Source organism: Poecile atricapillus, chromosome 21, assembly GCF_030490865.1.
Source record: "Poecile atricapillus isolate bPoeAtr1 chromosome 21, bPoeAtr1.hap1, whole genome shotgun sequence".
Classification (NCBI taxonomy): Eukaryota; Metazoa; Chordata; class Aves; order Passeriformes; family Paridae; genus Poecile; species Poecile atricapillus.
The window spans coordinates 7,653,553-7,674,049 of NC_081269.1; the positions used below are offsets into that span (position 1 = coordinate 7,653,553).

Sequence of the window (20,497 nt, forward strand, 5' to 3'; positions counted from 1 at the left end):
GCCAAATATGGACCCAGATCCATAAAATATCCCCACAGCTCTTTAGCAAAGCAAGTATTTGAAGCCCACAGAGGCTGAGTAGGGGCTCCAGCAGGCAACCACGTGTCAATGAGCAACTGAACTGATTATTTCTCATTGCTGAAAGACACTGTCCTGGCTCAAAACGCTCCAGTGCATTCCTGATCCCTTTATTACGCCACAGTTATTATTCCACACCAGGTTAAATCAATCAAGGCCAGAAAAACAAAGGGTAACAGTGAGCAAGGACTACACCTGGTAGCACACACAGAGCCTGGAATCTGGCTGACACGACAGGCTCACACACAGCTCAGACATCACCACCTGCTCCAGGAGGTGACCACCAGTGACCACCTGGCTTTGCTGCAGGGGGGGAAGGTGCTGAGCCTGCTCAAAGTGCTGCAGAGAAGCTGCTCTGCTTGGCAGCACTGCCAGAAACCTGGGGGAGAGGCAGCCACTGCTCTGTGCCCAGCAGGACATGAGGAGCCTCCAGGAGGAGAGGACTTGGTGTGGAAGGCCCAGAGTCACCAGCATTTTGCTGGGCTGACTTTGGTGCAGCAAAAGTGCAGGTGCAGAGACACTGCCACAGCAAAAATAAATAACATGGAAAGGGCAGAATGAGCATATAATGGACATGGGGGGAAATGCTTTAATTCAGTTCCTGGCAGCTGTGGCTCTGGTTCTGAGAATACTTTGCAGAACATATTGTTAGTGAACCTCCCTCTATGTTGTGGCATCATGTCAAATCATAAACAGGAATGACATCTGGACTGTTTTGGTTGCTCCAAGTCTGCTGCAGTCAGGAAGGGCTGCCATAATAAACTGCTTGGGCTGAAAAAATTAAAAGAAGTTAAAAAAAAAAGAAGAAGAAAAAAGCAAAGAAGGTCCTAAAGAACTGCTCTGGGAGCAAGCAAAGCAACAGACAGACAGGGCTTTGGAAGCAGAGAGCAGGGATCTTGAAAAAAGATGCCAAGGTCAAGAAAATTCAATGCATGGGGATCTGTCTGGCCAAATGGGCTCACAGGGAGACTTCCTTGTATTTTTTTTTCATGCCACAAGAGGGATCATAAAACAGCCTGTTGTGTTTATGGCAAATTTAGAAAATATAAAGCAGACTGCAACTGATGCTGCTATTCATGGGAAAGTTTTTTGTCCTAATAAAACCAAGAATGACCTGTGCAGCCCATTCCTCTACCCCCAGCACTGCTCCCAGACTAGGAAATGCTGCATTTGGTGCTCAGTAGGTCGGGAACTGTCCCACTGTGTCCTGATGGCTCTCTGGAGTTTCCTCAGGAATGTTTTGATGTGTCCAGGCCTCAAAATCCACAACCTTTGGACTTAAATCAAGCCCAGTGAAACACACAGGCAGGCAGAGTGGGCCTGCTGGGGTTAACAGAACCTGAACAGACCCAAATTCAGCTCCCAGCAGATGTTTGTGCCAACAGAAATAATAGCTGCCACCACAGCTGGCAAAATGCAGCTTCATCATTTCATCCTTGGACATCCCTGCTCTGCTCTGGCTGAACTCAAGGAAGAGCAGAGACCTCCCAAGCCCTCTCCTCTGCACCTTCCAAGGACAGAGCAGACCCAGACTGCTCTTTAGCTACCCCAAAGGCATCGTGTAGGTAGGATGGGGTGATTTGGTGAAGAGCAGGCCAGGCTTACCACCAGATGCCACGGTTTTCCTCAGGACAGTGCCGGGGTTCAGCAGGGGGAAGGCGTCTGGCAGCAGCTCGTCGTACCACGTGGCCGTGGTGCCGGTGATGGGCAGGTTGTTCTCCAGGGCTGGGCTCCTCTCTGCAGCCTCCAGCAGCAGGATCTGCACAGGCCAACGTGGGGAACACAGACAAGGTCAGCTGGGTCTCACAGCAAGGTGCTCACAAGCCCAGAGTTGTGGACCCCTCGCTTAAGAGTTGGACTGGATGGTCCTCGTGGGTCCCTTCCAGCTCAGAATATTCCATGATCTGTGACCTGGATGGTTTCAGACATGGTCTCAATTCCTGAGGTGGTCCTGAAACTCCTCTTCTTGCCAGATGAGGCTGGGAATAACTCACAGATCATGGGATTTTGGTATAAAAGCTTTATTGGATTTAGGAAATCAGCATCAATTAGCTAGGAAGCTGCTGTGCTAATTGTGCCTCCTTGGGCAGGACTTCACTGTCTCCAGAGGGACTCAGCCTCACGTGGGATTGTGTCCCAGGTGAGAAACACGAGACCAGAGACTGTTGGGGACACAGCATTTCCCTGGTGCTCAAACCCAGAAGATCTGGAATTACCAAGAGCTGGGACGAGGTGAAGGGCTGTACCTGCAGGCAAACTGAGGACAAGTACTGGCTGTAAAAGCACAAATACCAACCAAATTAAAGATGATGGAGAAGGTGAAGCTTTTAAAGAGTTGAAGTGCTTTAACTTTGAAGAAAACAAAAACAAAACAAAACAAAACTCAGGCTATTTACTCAAGGAGTTCTGCTTAGAAGCAACAGGGCATTATTAAAAGTCCCAGCTGTTTCTAGGCCTTGCAAACACACAACCTTCAGATAAACCCATGTTTAGGCCATTTACAACCTTCTCTCCTTGGCAAAGCGACCCCACATTCCCCATATGATCCAGGCTGTCCATCAGGCTCTGCTCCCTGCCCACTGGTAGCCTCTGTGAAACTGGGAGTTGGTTTCTAACATGGGAACATTTTTCAAGGCATGCAACACTGAGGTTTGTTACAGCATCATCTTTTCCTGTTTGAAAACCACCTAAGCAATACTAATTTAGGGATAAGGGAAATAAAAAGGAATATGGCTCAAGCTTTCCATTAAATCCCTAGAAGTTTCAGCTTTTACATACTGTGTTGTCTTTATATAATGAAGTCACACTGCAATTATAAATGAGAGTGACTTGGCTCCACTTGTTTGTTTCTAACTTACAATTATTACAAGGTTTATCACTTCTTTATTGCAAGGCCTGGTGAGAGCCAGTACTGCAGCAGTGCCAGAAATGATGAACTTCCTGCAGAATGTACTGGCCTGATGGGGGTGAATCAGAAACTAATTAAACTGGGAGCTGGGTTAAGTGCAAGGGAACTGAATCTCACTCCTGCAAACAAGCAAAATTCCTCCTTTATTGCAAGAACCTTTTTTTACAGATCCAGAGTCCTGCTCTCTGAGTACAGCAAAAAGGAGTAAGGTCACAATGCTTTTCTTCACCAGGTTTGACTGATGCCAGGCAGGAGGGAATCAGTTCCATCTGCCTTTTGCACTCTGTGCTCCTACCCAATGATTTATTCGCCAGACTTTCCAGGAAACGTGTTATCAGTTCAACAAACACTTAAGCATGTGCCTTACCATAACTGTGCTTAACTCCCATTGCCATGGGACTCAAGTGTGAGCTGAAGACCTTTTCTGAATCACTTCATTTTATTTATTATATCATCCTTTTACTTCCCCAGCAAACACCTGGATGTTGCCAAAATGTGCTCGGGCAGAGAGGCAGAGTAACCCTGGAGGTGGCAAATGAGAGGGGCTGCAGGCAGGGCAGGGGTGGGATGCTCCTGCTGTGAGGAAGGGGCACACAGGGGCTGTCTTGGACAGTGTTCTGCAGAGCTGTGGGAACAGGGATATTAAATCACTGCAGCCATGGTCAGGGCCCAGCAAACCACAGGGGCCCGTGGCCCTCGCGGGCGGCGCGAGCACGGCTCTGCCGAAGGTCGCATCTGGAGTGGAACGGCTCCAAATCATTTTTATGGGTGATAATAAAAATGTGTTACCACATAATCAACACAAAACAGTGGCAACGGTATCATTTTCATTAAAACAACATGTTTTAAATGAGCACTCTGCTGATAAATGCTGTAAAAGCTGTAAAGCCGTGCACAGGATAATCCAGCATGCGCCGTTATAAATTGACTATATATACTTTGCAGTCATTAAGGCCCAAACCATAGTAACAAGTTTATTTTCCCTGGGCATGAAATGATAGAGGTCAGGAAGTCTCCAGACTTGAAATTGCTGAGAAATTCTAGTTTTTATGATTAGAACTGAAGAAATGCCCAAAAGAAATAAAGCAGAAAGAAGAGAGCTCTCACATCCGTGAGATCCACAGAGCCAAACTAAAGAAGGAGAAGCACAAGGGATTTAGTCACATTCAAAAATCTCAAACTACACATGGCTCTTTCAACAAGGAGTGTCCTCTCACAGCTCACACAGCACAGAGCACAAGTGGGCTCCTTACATATTATTGCAATAGCACTGGAGCCATTCATCCATTTTCTGTCACGTTCTGTTTTTCTTAAGGCTGCCATTGCTGTAGTCAGGGGACTCGAGGAGAATTCCCACTTTCATTAAATAAAAAAAAAAGAAAGTTTCAAGCCCTCTGAGTAAACTGCTGGAAAATGATACCACAGAGGCTCACAGCCAGAAAGAAAATTAGCAAAATGTGCAGTGTATTAAAGTCTCAGTACTAAAATCTTGGTATTTTCTGGTCAATAGGGTTGAGGTAGAGAGAGGGATAACATCAAGGGAAGAATGTGTGGTTTTCACGGGGAATCCTCATTGCAAGCAGTGCCCACCTGTGTTGCTGCTACAACTTCCAACACAAAAGTTCTGCTTCCATGAAGAATGGGGGCAGAAAACATCCTCATGCCATCAGATAAATGAAATAGGTCTTGCAGCCCTGGGTGATGTCACTCAGCACCCAACCAGGGAAGGCAGAGAGGAGGACAATGGTTGCTGCCTGTGCTGCCAGGACAGCAGATCCATGCAGGACACAAAAAGCCCTTTCCTCCCCACCTTGCAATGTGCAGTCAGAGTTGAAGGACGGCCTCAACTCAGCAAAACACTCAAACTTTTGTCTTTCTGCGCAAACCAAAGGAAAAACTCAAATCAGCCTAAATGGCCGTGCTGAACCAGAGCCTCTGGCAAGAGAGGTGCCAGCAGCACAAGGGTTTGTGTCTGGCTCCAAACCCCACGGCTCAGACACAGCACAGCTGGGTCAGGAGGTTGGGAGGGGCTGAAACGGGGCCACCTCTGCTGCCAACAGCGCGTGGGAGCCGGGCCGGCCACAGGAGAGCGGGGATCCATCGTGCCCTGGCTGCAGGAGTGCAGGGATCCATCCATCGTGCCCTGGCTGCAGGAGTGCAGGGATCCATCCATCGTGCCCTGGCTGCAGGAGTGCAGGGATCCATCCATCGTGCCCTGGCCAGAGGAGTGCAGGGATCCATCCATCGTGCCCTGGCCACAGGAGCGCGGGGATCCATCGTGCCCTGGCTGCAGGAGAGCGGGGATCCATCGTGCCCTGGCCAGAGGAGCGCAGGGATCCATCGTGCCCTGGCTGCAGGAGAGCGGGGATCCATCCATCGTGCCCTGGCTGCAGGAGCGCACGGATCCATCGTGCCCTGGCCAGAGGAGAGCGGGGATCCATCCATCGTGCCCTGGCTGCAGGAGCGCAGGGATCCATTGTGCCCTGGCTGCAGGAGTGCAGGGATCCATCGTGCCCTGGCTGCAGGAACATGGGATCCATCGTGCCCTGGCCAGAGGAGCATGGGATCCATCGTGCCCTGGCTGCAGGAGAGCGGGGATCCATCGTGCCCTGGCTGCAGGAGTGCAGGGATCCATCGTGCCCTGGCTGCAGGAGAGCGGGGATCCATCGTGCCCTGGCTGCAGGAGAGCGGGGATCCATCGTGCCCTGGCTGCAGGAGTGCAGGGATCCATCGTGCCCTGGCTGCAGGAGAGCGGGGATCCATCGTGCCCTGGCTGCAGGAGAGCGGGGATCCATCGTGCCCTGGCTGCAGGAGTGCAGGGATCCATCGTGCCCTGGCCACAGGAGCGCGGGGATCCATCCATCGTGCCCTGGCTGCAGGAGCGTGGGGATCCATCCATCGTGCCCTGGCCAGAGGAGCGTGGGGATCCATCGTGCCCTGGCCAGAGGCTGCTGCCTGCAGGATCATCTGTGGCTCCCAGACCCGCCAGGCTCCCAGGGCAGGCTCTGCCTCCTGCTCCATTCCCGGGGCTCCAGGCCTGGCTGTGGATCCCGCTCCGTTCCCGGCCCTCCGCGGGGACACGAGCGTTGTGTGCCTGGAGCTCAGTCCCAGCTTACTCAACCACCTCCTCCTTTCTCATTTGCCAGCATAAACTTTCTCCACTTCAGACAAATACCACATTTCTTGCGTCAGATCAAAAGCTCAGGCCAGGGACACTGGAAACGGGAGGACGGTTTTCATCTTCTTGAGATGTTCGGTGTCAGAGGACTTTTTTTGGCTTGTAGTGGCTTTCCAGAACCCTGTTTTTGTTGTTCCCACTCATGAAAAGAAGCTTTGACAAAGGCAGCCTCCTCCCATCATCTGTCCTCCGCTCACATTCCTGATGTCCTGTAACTAGGTAGGTGTTAGAAACAAGGGAAGAGCAGCCAGGCTTCCAAAGATTTCAAAGTTGATATGACACGGCTCAGAATGCCTTTTCTTTGGATAAAAATCCAGATGGATATTATTAATTAATAAACAGGGATATTTGGTCTCTTGAAGCTTCAGTGGAATTAACTCCCTTCCATCCCTCTCTAAAGAGGAGGAAAAGACACTGCATGAATCCAGCTCATCAGCTAAAAATTCCAGTGTAAAGTAAGATTCCCTTGATCTTGTGGAGACACAAGCTGATTAATAATGCTAAATTGCATAACTTGTTGAACATATCTTTCTTCATAGCAAATTATTTGGCAATATAAGGGTTTTTTAATCATTCATCAAGACTGATCTAAACAGGGAGTTTAACAAAATGTGATGGGGAATGGTCTCTCTCTCATAGCAATGAGGGACCTGTGAACACAAGGATCCAGCACAGACACAAGTGCTTGGTTTCAAAAGCCAAAAGACATCCAGGAAGTGTCTGCCACAATCTGAGGAGCTGGGTGCCCAAAGAGAACCTGGGTGACTTCAAACTTACAACATCTGAGAGGCTTTGGCCAAAGGGACAAGGTAATTAGCACAGGAGGAGTTTTTGTTGCATTGGTAAATTAGGAGGGAGCACAGGCTGATGTCATTGCAGTGACTCAGTGCAGAGCAAAAGTGAAGTGATGTCATCAGAAAATGCAGGGAAGACAGAAACATGGACCAAAGGCTTCTGTCAGGTAGCACTTCACTTTGGTTCTTGTTCTTAAGAGTGCTACAAGATTTCCAAAAACAGGATGGAAAATGCAACTCCTTCCTCAGCAGGAACCTTCTGGAGGGGAATCAGGGCAGAGAAGACACAAAAGCCCAGGCTGCCCTATGAGTTCAGACAAAACACTGACACTGTTCAGCAGCTCCTCAGACCCTTGAAGCTCTGCTTGAGAGAACAGCTGGAAGGGAAGGATTGGCTGTGGTCCTGGGAGGCACTTGGGGAGCTGCTCTGAATGTGCTCCCTGTGGGATTTATTCTGCTGCTGAGGCCCCCAGCCTGCCACAGCTGGCACCCTGAGGAGCCAGATGTGGAGAGGATCCAGCAATCCTTCAATGCCCTGTTCACAAAGCACACGAAGGAGCTCAGAGTGAAATCAGATTCACTGTTGTGTCTTTAAAACATCTGATAAAAATAGAGGGGAGCTATAACCTTGCACCCTCAAGATGCCCTCATTCCTCTGCCCCAGGTATTGCTGAGGCCTGCTGGGGATGTGGGAGTGCCAGGGATGTGAACCCAGACCAGCCTGAGGTGAATTTAGTCTTGACCAAGATTCCAGCAATGCCTTTGGGATCAGCTCTGCTTCCTCCCAGGTGAGGAGCCCTGAGCTCAGGGATCCATCTCAAACAGGCTCAGATGTTTCGTGTGCTCTTCTCCTCCAGAGCTCTGAAAGCTGCTGGCAGAGAGCAGCACGAGGGAAAAGATGAGGAGATTGGGCCTTTCCTGCCTCACCTCGGTGCAGGATGAAAGAAAAAGGACCTGAAGTCATTTTTATCTTACTTTACTTATGAAGCTCCCATAGAATTTCTGATTGGAATCAAGTGGAAATGTTTGGACACCAAATTACAAAAGGATCTGAGCACATCCCTTGGGCTCCTCACACCCCCCCACCTTGACAAAACCTGTTTGTCCACAAATGTGTTTCTCTTAAAAAAATCAAAGCTTGTAAACCTGTTCCCAGGTATTAAACACACCAAAAGTATCTCCTAATGCAGACATGGGACTTGCTTGGCAAACTTGTGTGTCAGGAAAAGAGAATTTTGCAAAGTTATTTTATAAAAATATTATATTCATTTGACTAAAAATGCCAAACTTGTAACTAAAAGACTTTGTGGGAGGGAATGGTGGACGAGGAGGCCTTTGCAGCCTTTTTGTTGTTCTGGCAAACGATTTACAGCATTGGCCAAACACATGGAACAGTCTTAGGGGACAGACTGCTCCTTCAATCCAACAGTGATATGAAATAAGGTCTAAAAATTACCAGGTTTGAGAAGGAAAGGATTTTAACCATCATTCTGAAAGACAGCAGGATGCCCAAATGAGAGAAGACTCAGTAACCAAACTGCCTCATCATCAGAATTACTGCAATCAGCAAAAAAAACAAGAGATGGATGCAAAGTTACACAAAATTCAGTTTGCCCATCCAGTTTTGAGTCATGGTTCCTCCTTGTAAGAATCAGTTAGGAAGTTGCATTTTATTCTTAGGGATATTTGAGTCTTTAACTAACCTACAGAAACTCAGTGTTAAATTAGAAATTTTACAGAGCTTGACTCCAGGTTGTAGCTGCTACCAGAAACCAGCCAGTTATTCTATGGCTACCTGTGAAACAGCCCAAATTCTCCTTAAATTCAATGTACTGCTGGAGCTGGACAAACAGATTCTGCACAGAGCCATTAGGAAACCTCAGGGATTAATAAGTAAGACACCTTCCTGTTGAGAAAGGAAATACCTGCTTGTGGCTATCCCACAAAGAACAGGGAAAATCCAAGGAAGCCCTTGAAGTTTCAATCAACTGCTCATGTCCACACTGCAGAGCCAGCAGCAGCCTCCCAGCCAAGCAATTCTGCTTCCCCTCCCAATCTCTCTGCCATGTCACAGCACCATGAAACTTTTGCTATCTTCCAAATATTTCTCCCCTACAGCAGGGAATTGTTTTATTATCTATCAGAGAAAGGAAAGACAAACTCCATAAAACATCCCAGACAGCTGCCAGTATTTCATGTAACTGCCCTGGAGAAGAGGGAAATACAGAAACATTTCATACAATGATCACATTAAAACTCCAAGTAATGATGCTTTACCATCCAAAGACATGGATAGTGAAGGTGCTGTTGGTAATCTCTCCTAAATAAATGGGCTGATTGCAGAAAAATAGCAATGAATCGATCAAATTCTTTGCACCGTACAAAGATTTTCTTTAAAACCTTTCAGAATCTTCTGTGTGGGGAATCACATTACAGGGACTGTTTTCATGCAAAAACTATGCATGTCATTTATCAATCACACAATGAATCAATCAGACACTGGATATGTAATGCTATCTCCAGGCATTAAAGCTGTGAGTGAAATGCCACGAGCTTCGTAAGAGCGGTGTCAGGAGATAAGGCTGGCTTAGATCAGCTCAGAGCAAGCACTGTGCTCCAACTCCAACCCAAACCTGGGATTAATATTGTGCTGCCCAGAGCTCTGTGGTGGTGCTTACTTAGAGAAACTGGGCGAGCAAAATAAGCAGAAATTTGTGTGCAGCTGCCTGCAGCTCTGCCTCCTTTCCAGCCTCTCTTTCTGCCGTGGGTTCCCGAGGTTTGTCTGGGCTCAGTCCTGTGACACAGGAGGGCAGCACCAGGCTCAGGAAATTCAGGAAGGGCTGAACACACTTCCCACTAAGGGGTTGTGCTGGCTCAAGTGAAATCTTTGCTATGAAATAAAAGCAGGTTTTGCTCTGCTGTCCCACCAACAAGGCTCCTGTGGAGGTGTAAACTAAGATGTCACAGGAGAGAAATAAGGGTTGGCATGCTGGGGCTTGGGGAGGGGGTAGTTTCCTTCCAGTCCACACCATTTCTTGTTCTGGACCCCAGGATGGTCACCATCCTCCCTGATGGAGATCCTGTGCTCTGTGGATTTCAAGCTCAGCACCATCAATCAAGCTTTCAGAACTCTGGCACTCTGGCTCTGGTGTCGAGCTCATGAATTCCATCCTGGGGAGACAACGTGGTAGCTGGGAACAGGAGATGAGGATGGAGCCTGATTCCATTGCCTTCACTCCCTCCCTGCAGAAACACCTCCTACAGGCACAAGGACATCCTAGAGCAGCACTGAGGAAGGTGTGAGGCACGTGAAGAGCTGGTTCTGCTGCAGTTGAGCCACGGCACAGCCTCTCTCCTCCCCAAGGGCAATAAAAGCATTGGTCCCTCATGAGTCATTTTTCATTTCATTTGCTCTGTTTATTTTTGCTTTTCACCTTCTGATCCAACTCTCATATTACTAAAAGCAGAGGGTTACTTTTATTACCTCATTTGGGCACTGATCTTAAAATTTGGATGAACCAGCTCACCCTTGTAATAAGAAAGATGAGACCATTGCTGGTTATATCCCCATTTTTAGGGGGGCTGCTATAACAGCTGAAGAGGAGTGGGGAAAGAAGAAACCTCAGGCTGGTCTTTCCCACTGCCATCCCCTGGGCTCACCTTGGTCACTCTGGGCTGAAATTCAAAAGAACAAAAGAACTTCACCTCCCTCCAGAGGGAGCAGGACTGTGGCAGGAAAATCCAGCTCTGCTTGTGGGGAAGATGAAATTCCACATCTGCCTTTGCAGAATAAACCTGCAAAAATCCAGTGGGAAACAGCCTCTGGCACTGGCAGAGATGTGTGTGCCCATCCCATCCCTCCTGTGTTCCTCAAAACAGCTTCAGGTTGTTGTGGTGAAATGAGACATTACAAGAAGACAGTATGGACAGCTGAGAGACAATTTCACATCCAGATCATCCAGCAAAACAGGGATCTTCCTCCAAAATCCAGAGCAGGAATGCAGACAGCACCAAACAAACATAAGCACCTTTTAAATGATGCTGGCTATTGTTGAACAATAACAACTGAGTTCATTAGATTGCTACAGAGATCAAACTGAACTTAAATTAACCTTGAAAAAAAGGGGGAATCAGCATATTTCTCTTGTGCACAGCACCAGCAGTCGTGTACTGTTGCTTCACTCTCTGTTTCATCGCTACAGTCAATTTTTGCAAAGCATCCACAGCTTTTCAAACAAAGTGGAAGCCAAAAGATTGATAAGGACCTCGCTGGGCTGTGCTGCACAAGGTCTCCTTGCAGAGACATGGTCTTTAGTACTTCAAAAACGAAGGCAGTAACTCATTTTCCTCTGTAAAAATAAACCCCTTTGATGAACCTTGCTCCCAGCTTGGGTCTGTGTGGGAGCAGAGGGAAGTCAGGAGGAAAAGCATCACAGCAACACGAACTGCCTGACTGCAGCACTAAATCAGAGACACGACACGCTCCGCCTGACTTCCCAAAGGGATCTGGGCAGGTGGAACCTCCTTCCCTCTCCCCAAAATCCTGCCAGGCCCCAGCTGAGGCTGCCATCAGTCCTTACACGTTGTTACCCACACAAGAGCTGAGCAGCACAAGGCAGCAGAGCGAGGAGTGATGTCAGGACAGTCTCTGGTTGTCCTTTTCCAGTGAGCCAGACAGAGAAAATCCTGGAAGGCGAAGAAAGGTGCAGCTGGCCTCAGCCTGGGAGGGAAGGGCTGATTCACATCTCTTTGAGGCCAGGCCTGTGTCTTTCTTGGATTCAGGATGCACACACAGGGATCACTCAGCAGCCCCTCTCTCCTGCCCTGCCCCTGCTGCTCAAACCCAGCTCCCTTTTGTCCTTTGCACTACACCAGTTGTTTCCACTCGAACAATCTTGCCCCCAGAATTTCATTCCCCCCACCCCTTCATTTTCCTCCAGTGAAATATAACTGCAAAGGCTTTGAGGAGGCTCCAGACTTCATTTCAGCACAAACAATTCCCAAATTACCATAATATCATGTACTGGCCTCAAAAACACCACACAACCACCACCTCCCTCATAAGGTTTCTCCCTAAATTCTTTTATGTCATTGATAAGCATCAGTTAATGAATAATAACAGCAGTAAATGCTTTAAAGGGACCAAAGCATGATAAGTAACAGCAAGGAGTGGGCTGTCACAGGAGGGACCACAGATCAAAGGGGAATGCTGACTCAGCTGCTTTGTTGCTAGGCTGGAACCATTTATCTGAATCCCAGTAGGTAGAAATTAAAACTATTTGTAGGAAAAGAAAAAAAAAATTCCACAATGTGAAGGTCTCCCCCTAATATTTGTCTCCACTAAACTATGAGATCCTCCCATCCTTCAGAAAAGGGATAAAAAATCAGGACTGGATTGCACTTGAAGAAATACAGCAGAGAAGAGGGAGGGCAGGTGTGACAGGCAAGCAGTGACAAATAAAGATGATGGCAACACGTGACATGGTATTTCTGAGCTCTGAGCATTGTCTGGAGGAGCAGGACCGAGGCAGGGATGCAGCACATGGGAAGGGGAAGGGAAGGAGCAGGGCTAGAGGCAAAGAGTGTCTGATTTTCTGGGGCAGAGCCACTGCCACAGAGGGAAGAGGCACCTGATCTCTCCAGGCCTGCCAACTCAACATGTTTTTCACCAGAAACTCTTGGAAATTTTGGTCAAAGAGGAGAATAAAGGCAGCTCCTTACCTTGGCCTCCAGCGTGTTCAGCCTCTCGGTCATATCAGCGAGCCTGGTGCAGTTCATGCATTCTAGAGAGAACAAAACACAGTACTGTGACACTGCCAGGGGCTCTGCATGTCCATCCACAGCTTCAGGCTGATCCCTTTAATCCAAGGCACATAGAAAAGTGGGTCAAGATCAGTTATGGGGGAAAAAAAATATTCAAATCTGCTGCACAGGTCACCAGCCACAGCCACGTTACATGAACCTTGTTTGGGGATGTTTAGTAGGGCAGAGCGTGAAATTAAGTTCCCAATATGCAGAAAGCAGAAGAAATAAAAATTGGTTTTAAGACTTTTCATGCTGCCAACCAGCATGCCCTGCTGTCACAGGCAGAGACACTTGTGCTGCCACTGGTGCAGGCTGGCATGGCACCTGCTTCCACCTCACAGGACACCAGGCTGCACAATCTCCATTTAATTCTCTCTCCTCTACTATTTTCCTGATAAAATATCAAGGAAAGCAATGAATACACAAATGCCATTTCTGTGGAGTCCTGCTCCATCCCTGGGCTCCCAGGCCATGTTACCACTCCCAGACAAATGAGACAAAGCATCCATCCCAGGAAATGCAAGGCAGATCTGAGGGCTGATGCAGCCCAGAACTGCAGCATGAAGTGATTTCCATCCCACGTTGCTGCAGAGGAGCAGCAGACACTCGGCAGCCACCAAAGGAGTCCTGACAAGTGGCCTCAGTGAGAACAAACATTGCCAGAATGAGCTCTGAGTGCAGGTTAAAGTGATTGCTCCCTCCAAAGGACATTCCTTATCTAAACAGAAGGCCTGCTGCTTTGCCTCTGGTTTCATCTCAGCAATTTTAAAGTGAGTGAAGGAGGATAAAGCCCTGAACAGAGATTTAATCAACAGGGCACTTTGCAGCAGAGTGGAACTGCCCATTCCCAGCTCTCAGAGAAGCTTTCCACACTGGACCTCTCACCTCACGTGGCTTCTGGAGCCCAGCAGTCCTCAAAAAGGAAAAATGATTTGCAGCATGAAGCATTTCAGAGGACAAACCATCCATATTCAGGTGATCAATCACAGCTCATGCCCCATAGAGGAGAAATCCATCTCTGTGTGCATTTTGTGCCCCTTAAGGGCCAGAACCTATTGCCATTGATTGGCCATGGAAGTTTTTAACTCTGGTGTTCCCACAGGGCTGGGAATGTTGAGCTGCAGTTCTTGAGCCCCTAACAGACTGCTCAGGAGCAGCTGAGGCTGCAGTGATGCAGAGGATCCTGGGGAGCCCAAAGCTTCCCTATGGCGAGGAATGGGTGAAGGTGGATTTTGGTCTGAGTGAACAGCCCAACACTTGGGCCCAGCTGTTCTCCCCTAACAAATCCTGTCCCCTGTTGCACAAGGCCCCCCAGGGGACCCCTGCAGTCTCTTGCTGGCTTTATGGAGCACATTGCATGCCCTGGTGGCTCTCAGCCACACAAAGACTTGAGAGCATGGCTTGGAAGAACAGGAAGCTGGGCTGTTCCACCCTGGTGATTTACAGGCTAAAAAGATTGTTTGAGTGCTAACAGCACCCCCTACATCCACTTGCCAAAGGAATTCTCACGCTGGCCCTCTATGAGGAGCTGTGTAGCTTCCCAAAGGAGCCAGACATAGATATTCCACCTCATAATACACAAGATTTTGCAGACAAAGCATCTGATGCTTGAGGAACACTCAAATGGAAGGATTTCCTCACAGGTTGATACCGACATGGACTTTCTTTTACTCAACAGCAAATAACAAATAACATTTCTTTATTTTTGTTTTTATTTTTGTTCATTTTTATTTTCTACAATAGATGCTGGGCAATATTTTTTGGCTTGAATTAGCCCATGAACATGCAAGTGCCATAAATGCACTGTCCTGTGGGGAAGGAAATGGGTGAGGCTTGTTTGGTCTGGATCTGCTTGTGGTGTATGAAACAGGGAATTAGTTTCTGTATGTAACTGGCTTCAGGCTTTTGATCTTGCTCATCCCCACAGAAAGATAAGACTGAATAAATTCACTGCTCTCAGGAGCCAAAAGATGCATCAGATGTGTTACAGAGCAAATAAAATACAGAGTCCTATTCTCCCTTCTGCTGGCTTGCACATATTAGTAACTCCCACAGGTTTAGAGAGACTGACTTGAACTGTCTGAAAACCATCCCTGCATCTCTGAAATGGACTGACCACTTAAGGTCCCTCTGGAGAGCTCAGCTCATTAAAAATGGGTTTTTACCATCCCTGTGCAGAGGGGTGAACCAACCAGCTCCCCAGGGCAAGGACAGGGTTCAGGGATAGCAGCAGTCCAGCAGCTCTCTCTGCTCTTGAAGAGTGTCTCAAAGAGCCCTCTCAGGTGCATTTGCAACAGGAAAGGTTTGATTTAAACGGGCAAAGTGACAGAAGAGGAGATAAACCAGCAGGGCTGCTGCATGTGATATTTGTACTCATATGATCTTCATGTCAGGGGTGTTGAAACAGGCAGAAAACACAGCCTGGGTCAGAAAGAGAACTACTTCAGTTCAAGCTGGATTTGATCTCTGATCCTTTCTGTTGTGAAATGCCTGGAAACCCAGATCCACACCCAAGGTACTTAGACTGGGCCCAAAAGACATTTAAATAATCCAGGAAGTGGATATTCCTAATGCAAAAGACCTTACTAAGGCAAGAGTCCTGCCAACAAATCCATGTGACATTTATTTATCTGACCAACAGGCAGACAAGGCTTTCAAAGGCAGAGATGAATGCTCAGGGCTGCAGTGTCAGACACTCCATTCAAAGCTCCCTCACAACACACCAGGGACCTGTTCAGGGTCTGGGGTCCACATCTGTCCCTGCAGAAAGCCTGAGAATGGTGGTGACAAATCAAGCTAATAAATATCTTCCTTAACCACGATGCACTGAAGTATTTAGTGTCTTGATGGCTGGTGGTTCCAAGGCCTGGGACTGTGAAGCTGAATCTTCTGATCAGGGTGAAAGCGATCTGTGTTATTAAAAAGAGCTTAAGAATCTCACATCATTATTTCTCGTGGAACAAATATAACAGTGGGGCAAATGCACACACTCTCTGACCTGGGACTGCAGAGCAGACGTTTTCCATATCTGCAGATATCCATCACTTGTTGCTACACAGAACCACAGTTTATTTCCCTTCTACTCTTAGTTGGCAGATTTGTATTTTTCCAGCTAAACTCTGAGAAAGGAGTTGTGATTTCACTCTATGAATCCCAACCTCAAAACACATGGTAGGATTTGTTTTAGAAATATTCCAGCAGGGAGGATAAATAAGTGAGATAATGAACATGAGACAGTACCAGCATATCCTGTGACAGCCAGTCTGTCTCCACGATGTCTCGCAGTTACTGTCCCAGCACATCTCTTCCCTTCCCATTCCTCCTTTCAACTGGAATGCAACTGGAAGGATGGAAAATTCTAATGCAGAGGAGCCATGGAAGACTTCACATGCTGGAAAATAACAACCTATGTACTCTGTACCAGCTGTGACCCCCTTAACCCTGACACAAAGGTTGATATGTTCAACCCATTTGATTAAAGATGAGCCTCCAGTGCTGCAACTTTGCCAACAGACATCAGATGTGTGCCTGAGCTTCCAGTCTGGATCCACCCCTGTGAGTGACCTAAAGCAGTGAATGATGGCTCTGGGTACCTTGTTAACCTGGCACTCCTGCTTTGTTAACTCCTGCTTTGCATAATTTCATTATTAAATACTTGCACACTTCAGCTTCTCAAGCCTGAAAACCCCACAAGTCTTCAACCTCCTCACTTAAATCCTAACGAGAGCAGTGTGGTAAAAGCTTGATACCAACAGGGCTCTAATGATTTCAGCACAGTTATCACAGTGGCATTGGGGGCAGTAAAAGAAGAACCAGCCCAGCTTTCACCATGGGGCCACAGGTCAGTTTTGTGTGAAAAGGCAAAGAAACCTCTTGGCACCTCTGCCCCATTTCTCAGCTCTGACAGCCCACACTCATTTGTACACCCAGAGTCTCTGCAGAATATTAAAAGAGCTTTTGGTTTCCCTACAGCCAGATGCTCAGTAGATATAAATTGCACAGCTCAACTGAAGTCAAGGGATCAAGGCTCTGTCTCTCTTTTTCTTGATGGATTGCTCCAAAATTTGTGTTTCAGAGGGGAGGTGGAGGAGGTGGTTTATAGCATATGAAAGGGGAGAGAATTCTGGAATCACAAAGCCTTTGTTTAAACAAATAAAGTCTTTGCAGCCAGTTTTTTTCAAGACCATATTTCGCTATTACAAGAAACTTCAACCTTGCAATGCAATGGGGCGTAGCATGCAGGCAGGCTCGGGGACACGAGAATCACATCTGCAGCTCATGCTTCAACCTGCTCAGACTCCAAACAACACACTTCCCTCCTCCCAGGCTCACTTTCCTTTCATCCATTGTTAGTTTAATGTAAAGAACCTGTAAAGGATCCAAGGTCAAAGGATGAAAAAGGACCAAATGTAACATATACGCAGAGAAACAAATGAAATAACTTGACTCTTGTGATACAACTTGCCTGGCAGCTCTTCCCTCTCCATATAATCTAGTCCACCATGGACAAAGAGGGCAGGCTGGGTTATCCCCAGGGCAGGGGAGAAAACCAGAGCTGCCAACAGCCCATGTTGGAGCACTGGGAAGGCAACAGCAGCTTCACTGTGTGAAACTCAACCCAGCAGCTCTGACTGTGCAGCACCAGCTCTGCTTGGAGCAGCTCCTGCACCACCACAGCCACGGCTTGGGCTGCACTGCCTGGACAGAACAGTGCCACACACTCCAGAAGGACATTTTATCTGTCAGTGTAAGCAGAGCAGCTTTTCTCAGCAGACACACTCCACCAGGACAAGTTCAGAGCAGTCTCAGAGCAAAACTGGAAGAACTCAGCTAAATTCACCCAGTCAACCATGTTTCTTTGCAAAGAGAAAAGGATGAGCTCTAAACTCCCAAGGGAAATAGGAAGCACCATTAACTCAGTGAGCACCTAGGATCTCATGCACTGATGTTTTATTTGACACTCTTGAGAGAAACCACCAGACCACAGACCCCTCCATCCCCTTACTGCCACACACATACACACACTTTAACCAGAAAAAGAACAGTGACACTTTCTGACACTGGCACAGGAGGAATTTCAAGTCAAATTCCACAGCAGAAATATGAACACAGATCTTCTGTGCCTACCTAGGTGGCCCTCAGCTGGGGGACAGCCAGCCTGGGCTTGCATCTCCACCTCTCTTTAATTTGTCTGATTTGACCCTTCCAGCCTTTTTACATGGTTACTGAGTTTCCTTAAGTAGTTTATGTTCTGGCCCTTTGCAAAAGCTTTCGCCAGTGCTTGTGAAGGATAGCAGGCCCAAGCCATAAATCACAGCCAACCTGGGATCTGTTTTTTCAACACATTTCCTCTAATGAGAGTCAGATGTTGGCGAGATAGGTTTTATTAATTGTGCTTGTTTAGAGTGGGCTGTGTGTGCAGCTCTGCAGCAGGGTTTGAGCAGTGAAAGGCAGAGGGCTGACAGCAGGCAGGGAGGGGATGGACACCTCTGCCACCCGGTAGCCTCTGGCCTGAGGAGGAAAAGCTTGGGAATCAAAGGTCTGGAGAGTTACAGAGGGGAAGGTTCCCACAGCTCCAGTCCCAGCACAGCCAGAGCAGGAGCTGTTTCTGCAAGGGGAAGCTCTCTGAGATTTGTTTAGTGTAGCATCATTAAGCATCACTGCTCTGTTTACTGCCCTGATATTTACTTGCTGTGTGCAAAATCACAGAATATCCTGAGTTAGAAGGGACTCAAAGATCATCCAGTGCAGCCCCTGGTCCTGCACAGACACCCCAACAATCCCACCCTGGGCATCCCTGGAGCAGTGTCCAAACACTCCTGGAGCTCTGGCAGCCTTGGTGCCCATTCCCTGGGGAGCCTGGGCAGTGCCAGCACCCTCTGGGGAAGAACCTTTCCCTGATATCCCTGGGACAGCTCCAGGCCATTCCCTCAGATCCTGTCACTGGTCACCACAGAGGAGAGATCAGTGCCTGTCCCTCCTCTTCCCCTTTTGGCAAGGACAGTGGCAAGGGAAGGGCCCTGCTGGGCAGGAACTGTCAGAGCCCTGATGCTGGGACAGAAAGGCCAAGTCACCCAACCCAGAGAAGAGCTGTGCACTCAGAGCCTCCTCTTCCCAGCATTTCACATGTCCAGCTGCACAGAATCTGTGTTCTGGCTGACCTGCACACATTGCATGCTCCACATCCCTGTGCCTGAGCCACAGCCTCACCTTTCACCCTGCATTTACACACCACGTGTCCTTCTGCTCACTCAAGAGTGGCACTCGTGATCCTTCAGGGTCCCTTCCAGCTCAGACCATTGTGTGACCCAGGTTCCAGACGGGGACAGCCAGAGCACCGTGACATCTCACTCAGCCTGGTCATCAGCACAATTAAAACATCTCCCACAGGAGCCTGGAGCTCAGAAAAACACTTAAGATGGTCTAAGAGAAACTTAAAGATGGTTTCTTTGACCAAAGAGGGTTTGTTCTTTCCCACAGTTTTCACATCAGGATTTTGCAGGCTGGAATGCTTTATCTTCACCTGGAAATTGTGAGTTATTAGGTTGCCTATCAATATGAAACAGAACACCTCCAGAATATTTTTGCCTTTTTACCTTCATTCCAGATAATTCACCATCTCTGCAACAAGACCCCAATCACTGCCAAAATTCCCCCATTTGTAATGTCTCTCATATCTCTATTATAACAACCCTTACCCTTAACTTTACTGGCTATCTTTAAAAAGCAGCTCAGATTTCCTTTCTTATGAGAACTGCTATCTGATCCTTTTCTGCTTGTAAAGTGTTCATACTTCATTTTTGTGTCTACTTTCTTCTTTTCCTTCTTAAAGAGGGAAAGGCTTTTATTTTTTTCATAAACAAACAATAAATGTTTTTTCGTTATCGTGATATTTGGTGACTTTGAAATGTCTGTAAGAAAAACCTCAATAAAACTGAGTGAAAAGAAAGTTTACCTCAAAATGCAAATTCCTCCAAGTTGGAGCAACAACTACTATTCAAAAAGCTACACAAAATTTGGTACATGGTTTCAAGTGAAAAAAAAATGGGTGAAATTTTTAGAAGTTTTGCAATATTATCTCTAGAGGTTTTTCCCTTAAATGATTTTTCATACCTTCTGAATTAAATGTTTCAGCCTTAAGGTTTGAAAAGCATTCTTTTCAAATCTCACTTGAATTAAAAATAAATGAAGAAATTAAATAGTCTTAAGTGAAAGTAAATGGTTTCGTTTGGGTCAAAAGAAACAATTCTGGTTGACTCAAACCCATATTTTAGTTATTATGCTGTGTCAAAACCTTAAAATTTTCCATTTCAGATTCTCCCAAACCATTTTGCTTTCCAGTTTTGTTTCTTTTTATTTGGCAAATCAAACCAAAACCCCTCCATTATTCACCCAGGTCTATTCTTAAACAGCTCACATCACTCACATTGTTTTATTTAAGACTTCACACATGCACAGTCACTAATTTTATCCATAATTCCTCTCAGCCTGGGGATTTGTGCTCTTCCCCATCCTGCTGGTGAGGCTGGTGCTCCACCAGTGTTTGGAATTTGATCAGGATCATTTATTCACAGGGAACCATCAGCTGTGAGATCCGTGTTCAATCCATCTCTATCTGCCAGAGGAAGGTTTAGCAGGGAATGGCTGGCTCGTGATGCAACATGTTTGGATAGAAATGCATTATCTTTATTTTTACAAGCACCAAGGATATTTCATTAATGCAGCCTGACTGAA

General features: G+C 47.3%; 1 protein-coding gene across 1 annotated transcript in view; it reads right to left on the reverse strand.

Moving 5' to 3' along the window:
- Positions 1–20,497, reverse strand: part of COL26A1 (collagen type XXVI alpha 1 chain) — a 153,534-nt gene that overhangs the window by 22,768 nt on the left and 110,269 nt on the right. The window contains exons 4-5 of the mRNA XM_058854748.1: positions 12,680–12,741; positions 1,687–1,837 (exon numbers count right to left, since the gene is read on the reverse strand). Of these exons, the coding sequence (XP_058710731.1) occupies positions 1,687–1,837; positions 12,680–12,741 (213 nt within the window). The remainder of the gene's footprint in view (positions 1–1,686; positions 1,838–12,679; positions 12,742–20,497) is intronic.